The sequence below is a fragment of the Halichoerus grypus genome, chromosome 6, assembly GCF_964656455.1.
Source record: "Halichoerus grypus chromosome 6, mHalGry1.hap1.1, whole genome shotgun sequence".
In the NCBI taxonomy this organism is placed as follows: domain Eukaryota; kingdom Metazoa; phylum Chordata; class Mammalia; order Carnivora; family Phocidae; genus Halichoerus; species Halichoerus grypus.
In genome coordinates, this window is record NC_135717.1 from 90,640,116 (window position 1) to 90,666,839 (window position 26,724).

General features: G+C 37.9%; 1 protein-coding gene and 1 non-coding gene across 2 annotated transcripts in view; one reads left to right on the forward strand and one right to left on the reverse strand.

Moving 5' to 3' along the window:
- Window positions 1–3,975: 3,975 nt before the first annotated feature.
- The window catches only part of SLC15A5 (solute carrier family 15 member 5), a 78,517-nt gene continuing 55,768 nt past the window's right edge, over window positions 3,976–26,724 (reverse strand). The window contains exons 8-9 of the mRNA XM_078074161.1: window positions 10,405–10,513; window positions 3,976–5,637 (exon numbers count right to left, since the gene is read on the reverse strand). Coding sequence (XP_077930287.1) covers window positions 5,490–5,637; window positions 10,405–10,513 — 257 coding nt within the window. The 3' untranslated portion in view covers window positions 3,976–5,489. The remainder of the gene's footprint in view (window positions 5,638–10,404; window positions 10,514–26,724) is intronic.
- Window positions 25,404–25,510, forward strand: LOC118528146 (U6 spliceosomal RNA). Its single transcript, XR_004913495.1, has one exon. It is a non-coding gene; the product is annotated as a U6 spliceosomal RNA (small nuclear RNA).

The window sequence follows — 26,724 nt, forward strand, 5'->3', positions numbered from 1 at the left end:
CGTTCACTGCCACACTTGTCCATCTTGTTGGCTCCTGTCTTTCAGGCACGGTTGGCTGCAATGAAATAAGGCAGAGCTGCACAAGAAACAAAAGTCTGCATTTCTGGAGACACCGTGGAAACTGGTCAGAGAGCTTTAACTCGTGTAAGAGAGGCTTGGGAAAATGATGCAAAGCATTCTGGCATTCTCACGGGGGTGATAATCAATTCATAAGAACCGAGGCACCTACTATGCACGATACATTATGCCGAAATGGGAAATGAGTTTCCAGATGGCCTCTCACTGCTCTTGCTTTTGAAGCTCACACTTTCTCTCTGGCATTTCCGAGACAGGGCTCTTTCTCTTCTATTAAAATTTAGCATACCCTTTCCTTTCTCTCATTTTGCTTCCAGAGATTGCTTTGGGAAAATGAAAACTGCCCATGATAATGACGTGTGTACTTTCTCGGTGGTATCTTTGATGTTATGGTGGTTTCCTCTTGATTTTTGCCAAATTTCTGCCTCTCATTGATTCCAGTTTTCTCCAGTTTTTATCCCTGGTAGAACGACTGCCTTGCTCTTTGCATAAATGTCATTAAATGTGCTCCTGACTTGCTGCTACCATGGAAATAGATGCTTGTCATAGACTCATTACTATATTTATAAAAGATTTGGTCACTTGTGGTTTCTAAGGCTTAAGAGACAACTGGATTCCCAGCCAATAAAATGATTCAAACATGTCTAAGATGGATGGTAGATTAGGGTTTGGGTGCTATTATTATTTAATAGTAAGGTCTCTGAGTGGACTGGTGACAGGGTATCACCTGGGGAAGTGATCTTGGCTGTCAAATAGCATCCATTCTACTGTAGACAATCTTAATGGGACACTCAGCCAGAGAGAGAGGGATAGGCAGAGAAAGACAGAGAGATTGAGTCTTGCCATCACTATTGTTGATTATCTTTGACAATTTCACACTTACTGGATAACAGGCCTGGAGGAATCCCAGGAAATGTCTGTAGAGATGCTAAGGAAGTGGAAAGCCTGGTTAACCTCAGGCTCTCAGCTTGATCTAGCAATGAGTGCTTTATGTGAGGAACAGATGGCTTACATTGTGTTTTAAGGACCACTGGGAAAGTAGCCATACAATAGATATTGGATAGATGTACCCATTTACTGCCACAGAGCCTGAAATTCTGGTCTTGGAGTCATGCCTTTGGCTTTAAGCAGGAGATAGTAATTATTCACAGAAGGGGAGGATGGGAAGCGCAAGTTAGGGGTGTTAAGAATTGCTCGTTGAGAATCCTTCTAGCCATTACTTATGGAAGAAGTCATATTCTTACGTGTCGGGACAGAAGAAGATTGGAATCCATTGGGCTAAGGCATTGCCTTCCCTGGAATCCCCCTGAGATTATATACAAATCTACTGTAGAGAGCAGCCTACTGAGAGGCAGTATATCGAGAGGGCTAGACCCTGGATTTTGTAGCCAGACTCCCCAGGTCTAAATTTTTACTCTGTTCATAGTGCCTGTATAATCTTTGGAAAGTCATTACCTTCTCTAGGCTTCATATGTTTTATCTGTAAAATGGATTAACAGTTGCACTTAGCTCATAGGGTTATTGTGATGATTAAATGAGCTAATACACCAAACTGTTCACTTAAAGCAGTGTCTTACACTGAGTGAGCACTACAGGAGTCTTTACAATTATTAATATTTTGGGGGGTAAATTTGTTTTTCTCCAATTGTTGTTTTCCAAGGCAGTTTGGAATTGACTGGGGCACATCCAGAGCATTTTGATGAAAAGGAGAAGGAAAAGATGTTTTGAGCCTAAGACCCCCACCCCCCCCACCCCAGTCACTCTGGGTGGCTCTCTCTTTTCAGTGGGGTGCTTCTGACAACCTAACGGCCACATGAGGACCGTGCATGACTCCACAAAAGGTGAGTGAGGGAGAAGAGATGTGAGAAAGATCCTTGTTTTTTGTTAACCATTTTGTCAGGATCTCTAAGCCCGCCATAAACTTTCCTCTCATTCTGTGTTTCCTTTTAGACGACGTAGAGAGCGATTCTTCTAAGCGGTTGGTGATGAGCCTATGTTGGTGACATTGTGAATGCTGTTTGTAGAAGTTGCTGGCACTTTAGAGACAGAAAGACCAAGGTTCAAGTTCCGTCTGTGACATCTACTCTCTCTGTGAGTCTTGATAAACCACTTAACGTCTCAGAGCTGCAATCCCTCATTTACCAAATGGGCATGCCAAAATGTGCCTACCTCCCAGAGGGGCGGCACTAATCAAATGTGATGATATGTGTGACAGCAACCTGTAAACTGTAAAGGGTGACATAGATGTGAGTTGTTATTATTCGTGGTTCCTTTAGTTTCCCTGTTCTCTACAAGCGGACCTGCCTTTTAGCAGCACCTGTGTGCTGTCATCACTTGGCTGTTGATTTTATTTGAGGGCTTCACTCGTAAGCCTGTAACTGGTAATTGTACGCCGGCTTCTCTTGCCGTGGAGATGGTACACGCCCGTTGCCGGACTGGTTCAGGGAACCAATGCTGAAGCTCTGTTTCCATAAGACAAGGAATCCTGACAGTGCTCGGGAGGGGTGATGCTCTCTCCTCCATCTGTGAATCATGCCGTATTAACAGGAAACTTTTTGGAATCATGAGCTGTTTTGGGGTGATACCGTTTCTCTGATGGTCGATAAAACAATTTCAGAAACCAAGAGAATTAGAGGTTGGCTAGGGTGGAATGAATGCTATAAATCAAGATTACCTGAGGGGATAGGAGAGGTAAGGGATTAGGTTGAGTAAAGAGATAACAAAGGGAAAATAGCCAAGGAGCTTGGAAAAATTTACCAACGTGCAAGAGCCGATTTTTGAGTACTATGAAAGAAAAATCATTCTGATGGAAACATTTTCACTAGCAGATTCATGTACTAAGATTACGGTTTTCTTAATTTTGCATACCGGCTCAGTGCAGTGACATTTGGCTGCCTTGGATTGAAGTGTTACAAGAAAAAAAAGGAAGAGGAAAGAGATGTCACTGTCAGTTGTGGACAGACTCAGATGGGGTCGGATCCGTGCTCTGTGGGTCACAGAAAACATTTTCAAATACCTTGCCTTTCAGGTCTCGATCATGGACAAAAATAGAGCACAGAAGGTGCTTCTTAGGGAAGACTTCATTTTCCCGATCTTTCACAACTGAAAAGTGGAGCAAATGAGTATCTGGATACAGACCCTTGGCACCAAGTGACTGGGAGTAAATGGAACACTGCAGGGACACAGAACTTTGCCCGCCACTGAGCATATTACCTGAGAAATACAGTACAGACCCAGCAGGCTTCTGCAAACAACACATCCCTTTAAGTTAATTGGTGTTATATAGAAGCTGAAATGCTCCGCTTATTTACAAAGCTACAGATTTATGTAAAGCAAAACCAATTACACTTAATGCCTAAACTATTCCAGGTGCTCAATGATAATGTTGCTAGGCTCTAGAGAAGAGACTGCGGTGTGAATGCATCCTGTTCCGAATGGAGGCATGTATAGTTATTGCAATTCAGCTAATCACAAGTGTCAAGCCCAATGTGAGAATTCTAAGCTCTTTTGGTGTTTGCTTTGGGTCAACTTTACAATTCTGTAGATCTCCTTTCATCTCTAAGGATGAGTGAAAGCATAATGAGCACTTTTTTTCTATTATGATGTAGAAATTAGGGAGATGAAGGCAAATAAAAAAAAAAAAAACTACACACACAACAAAATAAAACAGACCCTTATTCTAATGGTGAGAGAGACTGCCAGAGCTCCTCACTTGGACTAAGGTGACGTGTTTAAAGGTTTCTTGATATTTTGGATGTTCACAAAACCCAAACTGCAAACGTGGCGTTTGACCTTTTGCCGCAAAGAAAACCTCTAAGACATATCCAGAGGTTGGCCTCACTATTTCGCCAGAGAACAAATACAAAAAAAGAAAGATTTGGAAAAGTTACAGGGCAAGAATTCATGTGTGCACGAGCTAGTCATTTTATTTGTCTGCAAAACAAACAAGCAAACAAAAAATTGTTTGAGTAAGAGAAACACCTGGTGCTTTACAGCTGCTCTTTTGCAATTAAAAATGCATATCATATCTAATCAAGATGAATACATCTTTTATTCTACAGATCTAAAATATTTTAGGTATACACAAGGGAGGTGCTTAATTGCAGAACCATTTGCAATCAGCTGACAAACCCACCTATCCTATCCACTATGAACGGTCCTGGAAAGTAGCGGTGCTTATACTTTAGGGAGTACAAGAATGATTTGGCTGTGTTTGTTAAAACCACTGATTCCTGGAAAAAGAGTTGGTTAAAGCAGACTTTGGGAGGGGCCAGAAAATTTTCCTAAAGCAGGTGACTCTCAACCAAACGTTGACAAGCACTGCTGCAAAGGCATGGGGCATAAGTTTATTTTATATTAGTTTATTATTATTATTTATTTTTATTTTATTTTTTTAGAGAGGGAGAGACAGGGAGTTGGGGAGGGACCGAGGGAGAGAGAGAGAGAGAATCTTAAGCAGGCTCCACACCCAGTGTGGAGTCGGGCGTGGGGCTTGATCTCACGACCTTGAGACCATGACCTGAGCTGAGACCAAGAGTTGGACGCTTAACCGACTGAGCCACCCAGGCGCCCCAGTTCATTATATTTTATATGAGTTTCCACATTTCTTTGTTTATACAGAAAGAATTTCTTTTGGAAGATGATTTTGTGAATGGTTCTGAATTGGTAGCACTGAAGACCAAAAGATGTCAATTAGGTTAGGGAAATGCTTTAAGGGTCTCTATTTGATTTATCACTTACCCTTTCAACACTCATTTCCCCTTCTCCAATTTTCCTTTTTCCTTTAATCATTCCCTCATTTACCTTTATTTTATAACTTCTTCAGTGTGTGAATATTCTTTCTTTGTTAAGGACCTCTATTTTAGTTAACATTGCTTTTCAATTCAGAGAAAATTTCCTTAGTTCATATCCATAGTGTAACATCAAGATCAAATACAGTAAAATGACGTATAGACTTACTATTTAGTCAGACATAGACAGGATATGCTCACAAGGCCTGGCATGTAATAAGTGCTCAATAAATGTATAGAAAGGAAGAATGTTAACATATGATTATTTTGATTCTATTAGCACATTAGAACTAACAATTATAATTTATATTGCTCTTAGTGGCTGAACCAGTATTGTAAGAAGTTGTAAAATATTGTAAGGTATGCGAAATTGTCATTTTGTTGTCATGGAGTAATCACAGGCTTTGAAATTAACGGTAATGTATAATGTGTTAATGCAAAAGCATTAATAGGCACAATAGTTTACTAGAGGAGTCACAATTAGTCTTTATAAATAAAGTACACAGATAATACTTGTGAAGTCACTCCCATACATATTAGTTCTTAAACTAAAATGCGTAAGATGTTCAGCTGAAGAAAACAATGAATACTTTGCTCAGAAGACAGGTAGAGTCAAAGATAGTTTCATAGGGCTGTCTCCCAAAGATCAATACTTGAAGAAAATTCCTGCGTACTGCCATAAAATTTCAGAGACTTTTCATGGAGGAGAAGTGTTTCTTCAAGATTACTTCCACTGATGTTCTGGGCATTAAAATGATTTAGATTACAATACCTAAAAAAGAAAGAAAGAAAGCTTTTTTTAGGACCAGATGTAGATGACTTGATAAATCATTTGCTTTCTCCCTGTGCTTGTCTACCTTTTATTATGGGCCCATAGATACTCGCACAACAGTGATGATTATTTAAGAGCACTGCTCACCAGAACAGTCTTTATAAAACGACAAAAGGAGTTTTAGGACATGTTAAGGTGTCTCATAAGGACCTTTAGATGGCGCTCTTTTACAACCTGCAATGAGTGGGACAAAGAGACAGACTGGAAAGTCTGAAACCCTATCAACTTGACAGTGTTCATGGAGGCCGGGACTCATGAAATGCTTATCAGATGCACGAGGGATTTGTAAATTCAGTGTTGAACCTCTGTGGAAAACACCATGGTCAAAGAAGAAATCCATGAGTACGTTTCTAGAATGTGTACTCTTTACTCCTGACCTGAGGAGCACCTGGTTTTCCTGAGTGTCTTCTAAGGGCCAGCACCAGGCTGGGCACTAACCCCACCCTAACTTACTGAATTCTCACGCTAACCCTGGAAGGATGAAATTATCCCCATTTCATAGATAGGGAAACTAAAGTTCTAAGAGGTTAAATAACTCCCTTGGGGTTCATAAGAATAGTAGTCGGCAGAGCCTCGGTTTGGAATCAGAGCTCTTTATTCAGAATCCTGGCCTTTTGGCCCTAGGGAACATGACTCGAAAGAGGCATTATTGTCTTAAACACCTTTGAGTAAGCTCCTGGAGGATTTGAATTTCAGACTGCCTTATTCACTGCTGTGTTCCTAGTGCCTGGACCAGGGCCTCGTACGCAGCAGATGCTCAAAAATACTTGTTGAACAAATGAATATGGTCTACAAGTTCAATTTTATCAAATACATGTAAGCCTCTGGGGTCAGACATCTATTTCTGATGTGTAAAAGTTTCCAAAGTTCAGTTTACCTTCTTTTCCCTCTCAATATATTGCCTAAAGTATCTGTAAGAGAAGAACATGCTTGAATAACTGGTCTTTTGTCTCTGATTTATGTTGCTTTCAATAATTGTTACAGATTATGCACAAAAGATTACTGGTATCATTGACAAAATTAGTGCAATGATATCAACTTTAAGACGTGTTTTACAACATTGGGGGAACAGTGGTGTTGTTACAAAAACGAACACCCCTTTGCCTTCTCTCCCTAAAACATCTGTAATATCTTTTTATTTTAGCATCTAATGTGGGATACATATTTATATTCAGCACTATAGAGATGTTCATGTAATACTTTTCAGCTAGGGAAAGACATTTCATCTACCCACTTCCTTCACCCCCAACCTGGAAACCCTCAAGTATGACATGTTACCATTGCCCTATTTCAGATTTGATGGAGGAGGACTCTCATAAAGACAGAGGCAGAAGTCTGTTTCTTTGTTGTTGTTGTTATTGTTTGTTTGTTTTGTTTTGGGGTGTGTGTGTGTATGTGTACAAATGAAAAATAAGTCTGGCCTGACATTCATAGATAACTCCTAACCATACTCTGTTAGGTGATATCCCAGTGACCCTGACAAGATTTGTTTGGTTCTAGGACTCACACTAGGGTTGCATCACACTAATATAAAATTCACGGTGGAACTGCCCTCAGGTGCCAACACAGACCAAAGGCCGCCTGTATATTGGTGAGGATGCTGTTTCATAATTAATATGCTGTTCTCAAAATTTTAGGGACAAGAATGACTTGGGATTGTCCTGCTCTTGATAGATTTGCCACTGTTATGTGGCTCTGAACACCATTGGGTTTGGTCAAAATTGGATTGTGACTGGATGTTTATTGTAATCAAGTGCTATCTGACTCCTAAATATGTTTCAATAATACTGTCCCTAGAATACCTGTGTTTTCTCCTGTTTCTTTGACGACTTATTGTTTGTTAGTGTTTGACAATCACAATCAGAATAGAAATAAATCAGAGTCATTCACTCCTCACTACAGACACTGATGCCCTGCGACTGTAAGTTCCATATGATTTCTTGCCTGACTTCTGGCTTGGCCTGTCCCACCCCAATGACCAAGAGATACCCAAGGTAGTGTGTGTCTTTCTGTCAAATTTTTCAGACTCTCTTTTCTTCTGATATGTGACACCCGTTCTTTCCCTATAGAGTGGCTGATCAACAGGTGATGGTGGGTATGGTTACTTTAACTGAAGGGACTGGTTTCTTTCCTACCCACCAGAGTCAAGGGGTTGTCACAGAGCAGGTAGACGGCTCCTCTAAGGCACTTAGAAATAGCATGCTATACGAGAAAGTGTTTATAAACAAACACACATGGGTTTGAATCCTAGGTGTGTGAACCTAATCAACTTACTTACCTAGATTCTTACTTTGGTTTTCTTATTTATAAAGTAAAGTGATGAGATTTAGGTAGCAGGGAGGTGGTGGAGATTAAATGTCATTTGTGTGTCTTGCATGCTGCCCAAGATACAGAAGTGCTCAACACTTGGAAAATTAATTTTCTCCCTTCCTGCTTTGTTTTATCCTTTCTCTCTTTTTCCCCCCTTTCCTCAAAAAGTATACAGAAAAAGGGGGGAAGCATAGGGAACTAGAGAAGATATACTAAGAATCAGATTTATTTCTAAATAAATCTCCTATTATCACTTAGTGCCTTCTCATCTTTGGCTCCTCCAATATTTGGTGTTTTGTACAATTTTATTCTTGCCTCCTTCTCTGCACCCCACTCCACCATCTTTCACTTCTTTATAGTAATTCACATGTTTGACAATCACAGAGAAAGAATCACACTTAAATAATTTAACTTGAGCGCTAGATATTAGCTCCATGTAGACGGGTACTCTACCTTCTTTGGTTCTATTTTTTCAAGTGCCTAGAACAATGCTTAATATATTGGTTGAATGAATGAATGAATGAATGAGTAAATCCCTGAGCTCATAGATTCTGGGTCCAGTGCTAGTTCTTCCATGAATTCAGCCCATAATCCTGGGTCATCTTGGCCACACCTCTGCATGAATCTAGAAGAATTAAAAGGAGGAAGCAGGGGGGCATAAGGCAAAAAATGAGGCCATTGTTATTACTGCAGCTAAGATTTTTGAGCATTTTCTCATCCTCACAACAACTTTATGGCACAATTCCTATTCTTATTATTATTTCATTTTACAAATGAAGAAATGGGCTTAGCAAGGTTAAATACCTTGCTGACGTTTGTACAGCTAAATTGTAGAACTGGATTCACCTAGGCTAACTCGAAAGATTGCTTTTTAAACTACTTTGTGAAAAGACAAGGGTCCAATCTTACAGTGGGAGAAAAAGTAAAAGTTGAGAAACTGCAGGTTTATGAGAACTGGTAGATGGTCACCACTTATGTGTTTGGAGGCAATGGATGGAGGGGAAAGATGTTTTGCCTTTACCTTCAGTTTTCACTGATGACTCTATTTTGCTACAAAGCTGAGGACATTCCTGTTGGATTCTTCTGCAAGACTCTCTGATACTCTAATTTGGTTTTCAATCCAAGAATGAGATAGGTATTTTAGAGAAACTATACGTTGTGGGGAATTAATTCAATAACATACGCTTTGGAAGGTAAGAGATTTGAAAAGTCCAGGGAGCCATTAAGACTTTTGATTTTGGGGGCGCCTGGGTGGCTCAGTCGTTAAGCATCTGCCTTCGGCTCAGGTCATGATCCCAGCGTCCTGGGATCAAGCCCCGTATCGGGCTCCTTGCTCCGCGGGAAGCCTGCTTCTCCCTCTCCCACTCCCCCTGCTTGTGTTTCCTCTCTCGCTGTGTCTCTCTCTGTCAAATAAATAAATAATATCTTTAAAAAAAAACACTTTTGATTTTGTCATAATGGGATTTAAGTGCCTCTCTCCTACACTGGACCCAAAAGCTCCAAGAGAGCAAGAGCATAGTAGCACTAAACATTTACTGACTTACTGACTTCTGGTCCTTCTAGTTTACTGCAGTACCCATCACATGACTGGTGTTCCAGCAGAGATTTAGTCAATGAATAAAAGAATGATTTAGGCAAGGGAGAAGTGACAATGATGGGATAAAATGTGACTAAATAGATAAATGAATAGAGGAAAATGAGAAAAATAAAGATCTCTGTAGTTTCCACAATGTGGTAGACATCGTGCTCAGCCCTTTACCAAAATTCAGATCCCTAAAGCCCGCAGGATGTTGGTATTCTTGATTTTATTTTACAAGTATAAAAACAGAGGCTCAAAGAGGTTAGACAATTTGCTCAAAAGTACACAGCTATCCAAGAATATGTCAGTGAGAGAGAGAGGTGGGCTGGCGATGGATGGATGGTAGATGACACATATTAAGCCACGGAATGGTCTCAGGTGACTGACTAAATGATTTTGCAGTTTGTTATTGACCTTGAAATGGTCACTGCTAATTTAAAGGCCTGAATGGAATCCAAATCTTAAGCATCATTAGATTTCTAGCTATTTGTTTAATGGTATTTGCTTTTAATGATAATGACTCATTCATTCTTATTATCAATATGGTTATTTCTAATTCTAAAGTGGTACTATACAGTGGAGAAAAAATATCTTCCTTCAGAACATGTTTTAGAATCGAGTAAAGCACTATTTTATTATAAGGATCAATGGCAAAAGTGAAGTCTAAATTGAAATTTCTTGCTCTGAATAATCTGTTAAATTTCTCTAATATGCTAATTTGTCCAGTCATGGCATACAGGATTCCCGTTGGCTCAGTGATGGTTCCCAGATCAATATTTCATGGACTCAGAAATTGCTCATCTTACCACAACACTTACCTTTGTGAAACACTCCAGAATCCCAGGACGTTCAACAACGTTAATGACGCCAAAAAGAAGAAGAAGCTTTCTAAATTGCCTTTGTTTAATGTGTTTGGAAACCAATTGCCTGTTTGGAACAAATGTAATTGTTATTCAACTGCAGAGCTGTAAGTTTCTGTGAATGTTTTATCATTCCACTATTCATAGAGATTTATTCACTTCAATAATATCTACAAAGCAAAAAAGCTCATCTTAAACTCATTTTCAAAATTCGTTTAATTCTGTAATTAACAGTAAAATGACAAGCAAAGCACCCCAAATATTTTGAAGGTCACAAAACCTGAATTTGCATAACACAATATAGGTTCAGAGGAACTGAGCTATAAAAGTAACCCTGATTATGCTAATTTACCAGAACGATGTATATATATCTTATTCATCCTTATATATCTAGTATTTAGAACAGTGCCTGACATGTAGGAATTGCTCAGTAAATATACGTTGAATGAATGAATGAAAACTATTTACCACAGCCAGGTAGTCTGTTGCATATTCTAATTGTAAGGTTAGTGACATAATAAACGTAGATGCGAGATGTTACATTATTTTGACAACTTAGATAAATCCAGGATCACCTCATTATAATATCACAGACCCCACTGGTCAAATTACTCGCAATCTCTGGTTGACATGAACGTATTTTTTTGACCTGATAAGTAATGCCTTCAAATGAATACTTCTAAACAAGATACCCCCACTTTCTTATGATGTCAAACTGCTATATGCAAAACTATTACATGAGTATATATGAAACTATTTAGGATTCAAAGTAATTGCTTTTACTTTGCTGCTAAATTTTGACTTTTGCTTTGCATCTTTGCTATAATTCTCTCTTTCTTTCCATATCCAAATGCATATCTATATGTATCATCTCTATTTCTACACACACTCCATTTTCCTTCAGTGGGTTTGAGATATTATTATTTAATACATTATATGAGATAATATATTATATATGCAACACTTATTTTTATGCAGTACTTTTAAAACAACAATGGGATCTTAGTATTAACAAATACAGATATATAGTATCACAGAATGTTAAAAAGATTGTTCAAAAGGCAAAATCTATCTTAAAGTTCTCTTAAGAGAACTTAAATTCAATTGCAGTTCTGAGTGGGCAGAATATTTCCAAAAACAAGTTATGCATCATGAGAACAAGAATTAATCTTCTTTGAGTAGTCAGATGCCAAGGTTTTGGCATTTTCTTGCTTTTTGTAGGAGAAGATCCTACAGTGGGTTGTGAAGAGGGGTGTGAGACTACAGCAATCAGTCTACGTGCCAATAGACTTGATCTTCAGTGCTATCTTTGGTACAAGGGTTGTGAGTTGCTTCCTGAACTAGAAAATGGTTCTTGGCCTTTCCCTTGACAGTGCATACTTTTAAATGAGATTTGAATTAAATGCTCTGTTCAGGGTTGATCATCAGCAAGTACATAAGTATGACAGCTGTGATTCATTGTGCCACCTCCCATTTAAAGCTGCTTCTCTCCTGTCATTTAACAATGACTATTATTATGGACCAACCATGAAAATTAGCTTGTTTCTTGGACCTATAATTGAAATCTGGTATTGAGTTGAAAGCTATGTGGTAAGTTCTACTTCCCCATTTTATTAATATATGTTCCATTACAATAGAAATGTATGGTGTTATTGCTATATTGACATAATGCCCTCATTTGATAGGAGTAGTTTCACAGAATGTTTCCCTCTGTGTCTGTGTATTGGGTCTATGTAGGCTGCTGTGTGTGTGTGTGTGTAGAAACTACACATTTGATTGTACTTGAATGGGGGGAGTTGGGGGCACGTCAAGATAAGGTGAGATAACATCACACATATTTTAAGGAAGAACTAAACCACCTTGCTAAGCTTATTCAAACAGTCTTATTTCCTTATTTCTCTTGAATTAATATCACAATCATATTTCTGTCCTTTTCATTTCACGTCTGCACTTTGCATGTGATGCGATTAGACCATTTTATCACCATGTTTCTCTGGCTAGACTAAGAGGAGTTTTCACAGAGTATGCGAAGCCTCAGAATTAACATGACATTAATTTTTCTTGGAGCATGTATTTTGGTCCATAATAAGTAATTGAAAAGGCTATCTTTATATTATAACAAAGTCAGATGAGGGAGAAGAATATAAATTTTGTAAGATCTTTAAAGGTAAAACATAATATTTCTAAAAAAAAAAAGTGCAATTACAGCAAATAACAGCCTATCCGGATACGGCCCCCGCTCGCCCTGCACATGCCCGTGTGCTTGGAACTGTCACTGGGGGTATTGCGGCGGGCACAAATGAGAAGCGCCATGACTTGGAACTAGGGGCGTGTGGGGTGATGGGAGGATGTCATGCTGGAAAGGTTAAGGGAAGGCAGTGTGAATTTACAAGTAACACAAAACACTTTGCGAGTGGAGTTATTTAAAAAATAAAATGAAAGATTGCCATATCACCTATTCAAACTCCTGATAACATTTCTATAGTCTTTCTCATATATCATTTTTAGTGTTCATCTTCCTTCCTAATGCCAATCTTCATGCTAGCCCCATATTTTTGCCTTACTTAGCTATAATTTCACATTCCCTATGTAGCTAATGTACATGGTCAGTTCCAAGGTAAGGAGAACAATCACCTGAATTGAAAACATGGAATACACACTAGCATCAAGTTGGACAGAGAGATACTTCATGAAACCTAAAATTTGTTCTATTAATATAGAGATTATCAGTCTATGTAAAGAGATAGCTTTGGGTGTGAAGAGACATAGAAAGAGCATGGGCTTTGGAGACAGAGAGAATTTCAAAGTCAAATATTGTCTCTGTTATTTAACAGTTTTGTTTTTGGGCATTTGCCCAATCGGGCCACTTCAGCCTTGGTTTCTCCTCTCTAAAATGACAACACCACCTTTCTCACAGAGCTGTTATGAGAAGTAAAAGAGATAATAGATGTCAAGGGTTGGACACAGAGGAGGCACTCCATAAACTCTAGATTATCACCACCCCCATGCCTTAGAAGTGGCTCATGCAAAATCATGTAGCCTGAGCTTGATCTTGGAACCATTTCCTGTCAGATATTTCTTCATGTTCTTCATGTGCCATTTTTTTTTAATCATTATCCCGGGACTGGTTGTAAAATGTTCCATTTAACATTGTCAGTTGACTCAGCTCTTAGGTTCTATAACTTTATTTTAGTATCTTATAAACTTTTATTGTCATAATTCACATTTGTGCATTTTCATCTGACATTTCTAGTAGCTGATTGAAATCTGGGGCATCCTTGCAAAAGGAGACAAAGAGAAGACATTAGGTCTAGAATGGGATGAACTAAACTTCTCCAGATCTTAGCTTGGATGGGTAGGAAGGTTAACAACACAAGAGAAAGTGCACCACATAAACAGTGGGAGACAGTAAGTGCCATATGTTAATACTCACAGTGAACCCTAGTCAAGTACTTTAATTGTATAATCAGCCTAGTTAGTAATGAGTGTTGGACCACTGAGCAATAGAACATTCACAAAATATTTTGCATGGCTCAGAAGTTCTCCAAATATTTCTTGTTCAGTTAGATCTATTCATTTGAAAATCATTTGTTAAGAAGTTTTCATGTACCAGGAAATGGGCATTCCAAGTTGCTTAAGAAAAAGAGCTGATAGATTAGTAGGGGAGACATGCAAACAGATAATTTTGCTCTGGAGTATTAGACCTTCTAGATACTAAGTAAAACGTTTCTATTTATTTTAAATTATCACGGCCATCTTAGAGACAAAAGGACTATGGAATTATCTAGAGTAGTTCTTGTATTTTACAGATTAAAGAGAGAAGGCACAGAGAGGTAAATAGAGGCATTGCTCAGTAGAACCCTCATCTTCTTACAACTGTCTACTAAAGCCCCCACTGATGCTGATAGAACTATGTTACTATAAACAACACAATATTGCTAATATGAAAGAGGAATATACTTTATTCTTGTCCCATATTACGCCTTGCATTGTAAGGCCCCAAATTTCATGTGCTGCCCTCATGTCTTTGAGCTTCACAGGGCCCCAAAGTCCTAACCACATAGTTCTCTGCTCTTTCAGATACACTCCCCACCCAATGGGAAGTCCTCCCCACCTGGCTAGCTCCCCTCTTAGCCAGACCAGCTGCCTACTACTGGTCCTCACCCTAAATCTTTTGCCTCCCTATCAACCTTTAAGGTTATTCAAACAGGCAATCACATTCTCCTGCAGGACCCAGGAGTTGCCTCCCTGTTTTGCTCCTACCAAGCCTGCTCTCCACAGTCCCTTGTTTACTCTACTCCCAAGTGCAGCCCCCAGATGGCCCTGAATGGCATGTTCTTTTGCCCTGGGCTGTGAGTATATGTGACTAATAAACTGCTGTCAGTCCATCGTTTGTGTCGGGTGTCGTATTTTCAGCCATCTTTTCCTATTTAGGTTGAAGATCCCTTCCACATCAAACAGGTGAATAGGGGGTGATCAGAACATGCTCCCACACAGAAATCAAGGTCAGTTCTAAGCAGAATACTGGCAGCTGCTGTTCCTCTAATTCATAATTACTGCTTTGGGGAGGAGAAGTAGCAATTCCATATTCCATTCTAATCAGTACCCAACACCAAGTACCTCTGCTTCTAGTACCACCTTAAATCGTAAGACAGGAAGTAGGGGGAGCGTGACCATCAAGGCGCACTGCATTCAGGTAGCATAGCTCCCAAAGAAAAGCATCATGGGACACTACATTAAAAACTAATGATGTAATGTATGGTGATTAACATAACATAATAATTAAAAAAAAAGCATCATAGATGAATGTGATTTTTAGGGAGCACCCGATAGTCATGTATGCCTGAGATCAGGTTACAATCACATCATTTGATTAGATTGTTGGACAACCAGAAAATAGTGTAAAATTCTCACTCCAGCCCAGCAGTCTGCTCACCATAGTAACTTGGGGTTTTAATGGGTGCACTTTCACAGAAGACTTTATTAAAAGTAGGGAAAATGACAGAGGCTAAGGGAATCCACATACATTCTTCATTGGTAAATACTGCCTCTCAGTAAATCTCTTCTTTCAAAGACGACTAAATACAAAAACTACCCTGCAATTCAGTAATCACACTACTGGGTATTTACTCAAAAAATACAAAAGACACTAATTCAAAGGGATACATGTACCCCCATTTTATAGCAGCATTATTTGCAATAGCCAAACTATGGAAGCAGCCCAAGTGCCCACCAATAGATGAATGGATAGAGAAGATATTGTGTGTGTGTGTGTGTGTGTGTGTGTGTGTGTATGAACATTATTCAGCCTTAAAAAAGAATGAAATCTTGCCATTTGCAATGATATGGATGGAGTTAGAGAGTATAATGCTAAGTGAAATCAGTCAGTCAGAGAAAGACAAATACCATATGATTTCACTCATATGTGGAATTTAAGAAACAAAACAAATGAATAAGGAAAGAAACAAACTAAAAAACAGACTCTTAAAAAAAAAAACAAAAAAAACAAACAAAAAAACCAGACTCTTAACTCTAGAGAACAAACTGGTGGTTACCAGAGGGGAGCTGGGGGGATGGATGAGACAGGTAAAGGGGATTAAGAGTACACCGATAAAGAATATCCTTTGATATTATCTTTATAAACCTACAAATATGCTTAGTAAAAAATAAGAGAGATTCATATGAAGATTATGAACAAGATAAAATATGACTGTCTTCTGGTGTTAACATTGCTCTGAAGTTCTATGTCCTGGTAAGATGCAAAACATAGGAGTTCATATTGGAAAAAAGGATTTTAAAAAATTATATTTAAGATTAGATAATTTTGCTGTAAACTTAAAAAGATAAACTAAAATGCTCTCATAAATTTACTAAGAAAGTTTAAGAAGTTGAATACAAGGCACAGACATAAATATTAATAATCCCCCAATATAATAGTGATATGTCAATGAGTTGTAATGAGGGAAAAGGAGTCGGTTCATAACAGCAAAAAGAAAAAGAGCATAAAACACCTACAATAAGTCCAACAAGAAATGTTCAAGATATATACGAAGAAAAGAAAATCTTACTGAACCGAATTATTTAACATTGAATAAATAAAAAATTATGTTACATACTTGGGTGGAACACTAAAGATTATAAAAGTTTTATTTTTTAAATTAAGTAACAAGTTTTACTTATTTTATTAAAGTAAAAATGAGATTTGGGGAAAACTGATAAAATGATTCTAAAATTCATCTGGAAATATACACTCTAGGAAAGAAGATTTTTACAAATGAAGACTAACCATAAGGAGAAGTATGATTAGCAATAGTTGATATGTAATATATATCATAAAGTTGTAATAATTAAAAAGAGGGTGATGCCAAGCTAAAATCAAGAGGCAGCTGAAAGGTAGCCCTGAAACAGCCTGAGCATCTCCTAAGAACGAAGAATATATTAAAGTATATATTGCTGATTAGTTTCATTCCGCTTATCCTATGGCTGTGGAGTATTTATGGCTTAACTAACTTTTCACAACAAATATCAAGTTATGCTGTGAAATTTGGTTATTTGAAGGAAGTAAGTGTTTACCTAACACATAAATAAGTCCACATGGATGAGACTATTATATTCAAAATACGAAACTACTGAAATTTTCACAACCACAGATAAATGCAATGACATGAATCACAACGAAAAAGGTTGATAGATTTGATTACATGTATCAGCAAAACAAACTCATCTATGAAATTAAAATGCTAACTTAAAACCAGGAAAATATTAGCAATATATTTGACTAAATGATAATATCCCTAAAGTTAAAAAACCATTTAAAATCAAAAAGAAAAAAAGGCAAATAGACCAAAAGAAAAATGGGCAAAGAATATGATCAAGCATTTCATGAATGAGAAAAGATAAAAGTGTTCATAACTAGAGAAACTTCAATTTTCCATTTTGAAAAATACTAATTAAAGTAATAAGGCAATATAATTTTTGCCACTCATGTTAACAAAAATCAAAATATGATTATGCTCAGGGCTGCAAGTAACACCTTGAGACAAGTATTATTCTACTGCAGATTGATGCAGCCTTTTAGAAAACAATTTCTCTTTACTTCCCAATAGTCTTTAAAATGTTTATCCTTGTTGAACGAGTAATCCCATTTCCAGGATTCTAGAAAAAAAAAATCTCACTTTTCTTTTTTTTTTTTTAATTTGAAATGACATGGAAATATGCTCACAATACTTTTAAGGGGAAAAAAGTGGGAACTTGATATAATTTTTTTATTGAGCATTCAGCAGGGCTTATTCAGACCCCAATTTTGTTTACAATCTCTCTATAAATTTAATACCCATGCACACATGCACACAAATAAAAAAAATATTGGGAAAGAATTTATGCAAATAATAATTGCCATCATCTTGTTGGTCTTTTCCCCCCTTCCTTTAGAGTTTGGATTTATTTCATCATATATTACTGTTACAGCAAAAAATAATATTTTAAAAACATTTCATCAAGCACACTTTTGTAAAACTCTGACTTCTCCAAATCATTTCTGGTTTATGATAAAACAACGGAAAAGGGTGGTTTTCTATCACAACCTACTCTTCTTCAGCAATCGAAGTATTCAATAGCAGCCTCCATGCTGTAACTTGGAAGTTACGTGCTATTTATAAAACCGTCCGAAGATACTATTTTGGAAATCATAACATCCCAAGTAACAATAACCAGTCTATTCTGAAACCTAAGATTCACTCCCTTTAGTGATATGTCGCTATATTCCATACTGAAACCCTAGATTTACCAAATATCTCAAATATACATGCATTATTTTAAGTGCTACAGCATATTGCTTTCGATTAGAGGCAGGTTTCTGCTTTGTCTTTTCGGAGGAAGATTCAGTAGTTCCCCTTTTTACTAACACTGTTTTATTTTGAATGTAATGGAACTTCGAAAATATTAAAATGTGCCTTTTGGAATTTCTTCAAATGATAGTTGGGCACAGTGAGCCATTATTTCCCCTCGGACTTCGTTAGATCTATTTTTTTTTTAAAGTTATTTTTTGTACTGCTGGTGATCTCGCAAACGTCCAAAATTGTTGAGACAGAACTGAAATGGGTTTTATACCTTACTTTATCCCTCGCTTCACTATGTGCGAAGAAGTATGTAATTAAAAACGTGTAACAGCCATTGTCCAGGATGGACGTGCTTCTGTGCCACAGGAAATAAACTCTGGTGTAGCAAAAGGAGCTTGGGAATCAGGAATCCATCCCTTCTGTAAGATTTGGGCAACTACTATAACTTTCTCTGTTCATTTTCCTCTTACGAGTGACGGGGCTGCAAACATCTACCCCCGAAGAACTGTTGTGAAGATTTAATGAAATAATATCTTTGCGAAATACATATAGCAAGATCTGCATATAACTGACACTTAATAAATGTTAATTTCTTTCCTTCCTCCTTTCAGTAACCTGATTTAAATGCTTCATTTGAGATTCATAGCTCTCCTACCTGAGTTAATTTTTAAAACACATTAATTTTCATGATACCGGAAGGAAATAATATCTAACTATATGCTAACTTTGGCTTTTCTACCTCTTTTTCGTATTTGTCTAATAAGTACCAAATTACTATTACCCTCAATTTACAGACAAGGAAACAGAGGCACAGAGAGGCTGAACTGTTTGCCTAAAGTCATGCAAAGGAGACAGAATAATTATTTGTTGATTGAATGGGTGAACTGAGGTTGGGCCCCAAATCTGCACACGCTTGATACCTTGCTCTCACAACAATGTCTGCATCCAGACTTTAATTTGCATTTGTACTCCTGGGAATTGTGGACAAAGATGAAGTTAGGTTGCTGTTTCCAGGAAGGGACACTGTGTCTTTCAAAACTGTAGAGAAATCGCCATGCATTGTTCACCTGAACTGCAGAAGGAATGAGCATGGGTGATATTTGGGATAACAGGCTTTCTTGTAAGGGTGAGTTCATTCTCTTGAAGAGCTTTGGGAGGTAAAAACCCATCAAGATCGTGTGTTCTCATGATGATTTCAATGAATTATCATGGAAATGAGTTTTAGAAGAGAGGTAATGCTTTGTGATAATAGCCCGATAATGCCATTAGCTATGAACTGTAATTGTAATAGCATTAGTCAAATGAATATATCTGATATTAATTTGAGTGTCAAATATTTCTATAAGGTTCTTCTTGTTAATTAAACATCAGCCTTGGTATTATTAATTCACTATCTGGCCAGTGTTGGCACATAGTAGGAACCCAATACGTATTTGTGAACTGAATTTATAAATCAACCTCAAAGTGGAGCTATTTAAAATAGTAAAATACTGAGTTTAAATAATATCATGGATATAGCAGGAACTGATTTTGCCCAATATCTGCTTATTTGTACAGTCTGTTCTCTAATTTGTAACTTCAGCTAATGAGTAGACTTGTTTATTTCAGAATTTGAAAAGATATCCACCCCCCTCTCTCTCTTTTGCATATTTGGAGGGAAATCGCATATAAGATTTGCTTCATATTCTTTAATTCAAGAGCAGAGTTTATGCCTTTCTTCCTGTCTTGTGGTCTTTAAACCATTTAAAAATCTACCGGACAGCTTCATAACCTTATTGGACACCTGAATACCACTGGACAAAATCATGTTTTCAGTCATTTGGTGTCACTCTTCATGATTACTAATATCAGCTGGGCCTTAAACACTGCCAGCAATCTTTTATTTTTTTAAAAATTTTTTTATTAACATATAATGTATTATTTGTTTCAGGGGTACTGGTCTGTGATTCATCAGTCTTACACAATTCACAGTGCTTACCATAGCACATACCCTCCCCAGTGTCCATCGCCCAGCCACCCCATCCCTCCCACCCGCTCCACTCCAGCAACCCTCAGTTTGTTTCCTGAGATTAAGAGTCTCTTACGGTTTGTCTCCCTCTCTGGTTTCATCTTGTTTCATTTTTCCCTCCCTTCTCCTACGATCCTCTGTCTTGTTTCTCAAAATCCTCACATCAGTGAGATCATATGATACTTATCTTTCTCTGATTGACTTATTTCGCTTAGCATAATACCCTCTAGTTCCATCCATGAAATGAAATGGCAAGATTTCATTTTTTTGATGGCTGCATAATATTCCTGTGTGTGTGTGTGTGTGTGTGTGTGTGTGTGTGTGTGTGTGTGTGTGTGTATCACATCCTCTTTATCCATTCATCTGTTGATGGACATCTAAGCTCTTTCCATAGTTTGGCTATTGTGGACATTGCTAACACTGTCAGCAATCTTAATGACTTCTCTTCTAAATCATCTTTTCTTGCTCTTGCGATAACACTGCTCTTCCTATTCTTCATTTTCATCCGAACCCCCTTTTGCTCTCATGAATGGCTTGCTGCTTACTTCATAAAGAAAACTGAGTTTTGAAAGGTAGCTGCCAGCATCTTTCCAATACCAGAACCACACCTCTGTTTGCCTGGGTACCCATCCTTCCCATTCTCTCTTCTGTATGAGTGCAAGAAAGAAGCATCCACCCCCCAGTAAGAAGTCAATCTCCCTTCTTTCTCTTGCATTTTTACCTTCTCCATCTACACCAGATGTTTTCATCAGTTAAATATGCCCAAGTAGCTCTCAAAATAAAAATGTATCTCGAACTCACACCTAACCTCCCAGATAAAATATAGGACTCACCATTGAATTTGAATTTCAGAACAACAGTGAATTATTTTTTTAGGATAACCATGTCTTAAACATTGCACAAATCATTTTTTGGTGTAAAGTGTGTTCACAATATTGCCCGGGCTATGCTTGTACTAAAAAAAGTATTCATTGTTTACCTGAAATCCAAATGTAACTGGGTGTCCTGTACTTTTATTTGCTAAGTCTGTCAAATCGACCCAGATTCCCATCTAGCCCCCACTTTATCTCTTAAATCTTCTTCATTGCCAAGGTCCTTTAAAAAGCTGTTGGAATGTGATACCTTTATTTACTCACTTCCTAGATGTTCTTTACCTGGTTTTCATTCCCTTCTCACCACTGAAATGACTCTTGGTAAAGTTGTCAGTGATCATACTGTTGCTAAATCTACAGATATTTTCCATTCTTCATTTTACTTGCTCTCACAGTAGGATTTTACCTAGTTTATCGTTTCCTATTTGAAACAATCCTCTCTTTTATCTTTAGTAAATAGATGTATGCTTATCCTTGGCACAAAAATAGCATTGGAACCCATAGAAGTGAATTAAATTACCTAGTGTGAATATTGAGAATGAGGACAAAAAGGATCCCAGTACTTAGACTTGAAAAACCCCATGTTAGAGTTTAGATGGAGGAGGAACGTCCTGCCAAAGAAAGAAAGGTAGCAGCCAGACAAGTGGGGGAGACCACACACAGACACAGACACGCATGTGTGTGTGTCTGTGTGTATGCATATCTAATTCTATCTAGAATTGTATGTTTTCAATACAAAGGAAGCTCCACTAAAGACATGGGTCCATGAGGCCAAGAAGAATCTCAGAGTACTGCTTTATCTCATCTCATCCCAATCCAGACATGGAATTAAAGCTGAATAGAATATCTGATGTCCTCATTTATGGAACACATTCTTTTGTGAAGAATATTAAAGTGCTATACCAGATCATCATATCCATGATAATCCTAGCCCACTTGGAAAAAGTTGAGATCCCACTCAATTTACAGTAACAACACAAATCATTATTTCTGTGCACTTTAATTAACCTGATGCTTTATATCTATCTCCTCTAGTCCTTAGAGAAATCTTAGAAATTATTAGTGATACCATTTTAGAAAAGGAGAAATTGAGACTCAGAAAAGTTAAGTAATGTGCTCAAGATCTCACAGCTTGTTAAGGGCTGAGTTGAATTTGAATTCAGGTTTGTCTGACTCAAAAATCTGCTCTTTCTACATCTTGTGAGCCAACAGCAGTGGATAGCTGCTTTCCATAGTCTAAGGGGTATTTTGAATTCTGCTTTGCACTGTTATGAACCCTGAGGCCTCTGAGCAGCTCCAAGGGTCTGTGTGGGGCCAAAGTTGGGCCAAAGACATTTTGCTTTGGATCTTTCAATCACCTGTACATCCATAACTAAGATGTCACTTTCCACTGAATTCTGTTTTGTCATTTTCATCAAAAGGTAAGCTGTGGTAGAATAAATTATATCTGAGATTCATAACCTCATTGTACAAGGAAGATTCTGAATCTATTTCTGACTGAAGACCATGAGCAGGATTTGCCTTCGAGAGTTGGTGGGGGCCTATCAGGTAAACTCCAGAAACACTGGCATTAGACCAGTTGATAGGCAAATAGAGTATGGCCTGGCTAAAAGTAAATGATGGGGTAGCAGGCTACTTTCCCTGCTTAGGTCTAAAAAATCTCCTCTCAAAACCCAGATGAGGCTGAACCTGAGGCCCTGGTATGAATTTGAAGAAAATATCTCTGAGAAAATAGGCATGGACCCACGGAATCCGGTTAAATAGCTTTTCAGGTGCATAAATATTTTCTTCTAAGTTTACTGCAACTGTAAATTCCTCTTTCAAGAGCGACTCGGTGATTCATGCTGGCATGGTTGTCAGTGGTCTCAATAATCACAGATATTCAAATGAAGGATGTAAAAGATCACATTTTTAATTTAAAATGATCTTGATGGGAATCAAACAGCTAAATTCTTTGCTCCTTTCCTGAATTCTAGGAGGAAGGACTAACAGGGACAAGAAGATGTATTCCTTCAGTTCTTGATTCTGCCCAATTATCCTTTTTCCCTTAGACATTTTGCTTTGGATCTTTCAATCACCTGCACGTCCATTACTAAGATGTCACTTTCCACTGAATTCTGTTTTGTTATTTTTGTCAAAAGGTAAGCTGGAACCCATGAGTGTGAGAAAATTGATCTGGTTGCTAATGGGATATAGTGGAAATAAGCAGTTTGACTGACTTCTTCACTCCCTCATATTAGCATTGCTACTTTTAGAGAAACTGTTCCTGAAATGATTAGTGTAGGAGGATGGGTTTAGTCTTGTATCTTCTCCTTTAAAGCACTCGGAGTTAGAGATCCCAGAAGGATCAGTTTTCTCACTTGTACTGAAAATGTCACTCTAACAGTTATCTGTCTGCACAGTGAAGTTTTGAGAAATCTTTTGAATTTACCGCATTCACACCATTCTCCATCATGGTGCTAAAAATGACTAATGCGGCTTGGAGACTGGGAGACTGTGAGAGCCGATCGTCTATCCCAATCAGGCACCAACACTCACACACACTCACATACACACATGCTCAGCTGACATGAATCCTTAAAGTTTTAAAATATCTTATATGCTAAATGGAATGTGGAGGCGTGTGGGATGCTTAAGTACATAGTTACGGTATTGGTGTCACTCTGGTTGGTTCTGTCAAAAAAAAATTGGTCTGGTTGTTTGACTAAAAGACTGTTCTTGTTTTTAACCAAAGGGGCCACTATAATATGTGACTTAATTTTCTATTTAAAAGAATCTCTGGTATGAAAATGATCAAATGCATTACTTAATTTTATCCTCTCGTCATCTCTGAGAAAAGTGGATTCCCTTTTATTTTAAAAGATTTTTTATTTATTTACTTGACAGAGAGAGACACAGCGAGAGAGGGAACACAAGCAGGGGGAGTGGGAGAGGGAGAAGCAGATTCCCTGCTGAGCGGGGAGCCTGATGTGGGGCTCGATCCCAGGACCCTGGGATCATGACCTGAGCCGACGGCAGACGTTTACGACTGAGCCACCCAGGCACCCCTAGCATTCCCTTTTTCAAATAAGAGGAAACAGTCTTAGGGAAGATGGTGACCTACCGAATGTCATGTATACAAAGGATCACTCTTTCTTAGGGGCCCTAATTAGTCACATAAGCCAAGTTAGGGTCACAAGAACCAAATCCTCTAAATAAATGTCATTTCCTTTCTTGATGAATGCTATTCTGATGACTAAAGGGATTTTCACAAACGCAGATATATCCTTCTCCCAGAAAAACATATGACAAAGTGTCCTGTGACGTCATTCAGGGAGTGATGGAGAAGTGCATGGGCTGAATGATGGTAATTAGATGAAGTGGGAGCTGATTACATCCAAAAAGGGAAGATTAGTTGATAACTGGCAGTGAGTGAGTTCTCTAGGAACTTTCCACAAGGCTCTATTTTTGGTCCTGTCCAATTCACCAATTTTGTCAATTACCTGGAAGAAGTCTAGGAACTTGCTTACTAAGTTTGCAGATGACACAAAGCTAGTAAAGAAGTAAAGATTAGTAATTCACTGGGTGACAGAATCAAGTTTTAAAAATGTCTGTTATTTAAGATGATGAGTTGACATTTATCAAGGATAAAGATAAAGTCTTGCATTTAATTAGAAAAAAATTGTGATCGGATGAGTGAAACTGAACTGAGAGCAACTGTTAAAAATAAAATAATAAAAAAAAAGGTTCAGGTTTTAATTGACCATAAGCACAATGCAACTACTGAAAAAGTCAACACAATCTCTCAGAGAGAGAGAGAGAGAGAGAGACACCAGGTTGATAAAAGTAACATCTTGAGTATTGTGTTTAATCCTAGAAGCCATACTATTAGACCATAGCCATCTCTACTGAGCACTTACTGTGTGTCTTAATTACTTAATCCTGATAACAGCATGATGAACTATGTATTGTTGTTATTGGCATAGAAACTGAGAACACATACCTAGACTGTCTGGATTTGAACATTGTACTTCACTGTTTCTCTGAATATTTCTCACATGTTGGAAAGTTGGTATGTGGATAGAAAATTAGACTTATTCTATGGAACATAGTTATCAGCAGATGGGCAGACACAAGTTATGTTCAAAGCAGAGAATTTTTCTGGGTGTTAGGTGATGCTGGTACATCTAGTTTTGGGTACAGTGTTAGACTAGATGGCTTCTGTCATTAACATCCAATTGTAAGATTCTAATTTATTGGGTGTTTGCTTCGGCAGCACATATACTAAAATTGGAACGATCCAGAGAAGATTAGCATGGCCCCAGCTTAAGGATGACACGCAAATTTGTGAAGTGTTCCATATTTTTTGAGCACTGGGTGTTATAGGCAACTGATGAATTATTGAACTCTACATCTGAAACTAATGATGTACTACATGTTGGCTAATTGAATTTAAATTAAAAAAAAAGATTCTAATTTATTGGGAGAGGACTTAATGTAACACAGTATTATTATGAACAGCAGCAACAACAAAAACCTTTAAAAGAATAAGCGAATTGAAATAATTAGTGGTAATTTAAATGGTGTTCTCTTGAATACAAGGTTAGAGAGCACCCCACTCACATCCATGTGGCTAAGATGTCCTCGCCATTTGTCTTTGGTAAACTCTGCCAAAATCATATAGACTTTGGTTTATCCATCTTTTATTATATCTAGAATATTATCAATAATATCCAACATGCAGACCCCCATCTGAGGAGGTTGTTTTTCAGAACTAACAAGTGTCATTAAAAGGTCCTCACACTGGGTGACTCCTAATAGCTGTTTGGTGTATTAAAAGCAATGTTGATGTTGATTTCAAAACACCGCAAGGGTCAGATCTCTGTCAGATACTAGTTGTGATGACTCAACCACTTTGCTTTCTTTTTCCTGTTTTAATTATTACATTTCAAAAATAAGGATAACATTGCCTTTATATGATTGTTGCAATAAATGCAATAATGTAAGTAACAGTTCCTACCATATTATTCAGATTCTCAAGCAAAATGTAGGTTTTCAATGAAATGGATTGCAAGAATAATTGTGTGTAATAGAGAATTTTCCTGGCCTCTGTCCTGGGTCCTGTTTGGTAAACGCTAAACCCCTTGAGTTTCCTGAGTAATTGGAATGTCTTTGTTATTCATGTGGGCCTCTCCAGCCCCACCTGATGGTTTATACTAATGAGATGACTGCAGAAGGGGCTGGCCAGGCAGGAAGACCAAGCAAGTGATTAGAGGGTTGAGGCTTTGAGTCATATGATAGCCCAACCTCCGGAGGGAAGAGGCTGGAGACTGTGTTCAATCACATGGCCAAGGGTTCAATTAATCCTGCGTACATTATAAAATCTCATTGAAAATTCTGCACCCTGAAGTTCAAGTAAACTTCCCTAGTTGGCCATATTCTGCGTATTGTCACACATTGGTACGCCAGTTGGCCACTGCATCCCTGAGGATGAAAGAAGTTTACTTTTGGAACCCTCTTAGATCTTGTTCTGATTTGTAGTTTTTTGCTACCTTTAAGCTGTAATCATAAGTACTGCGCT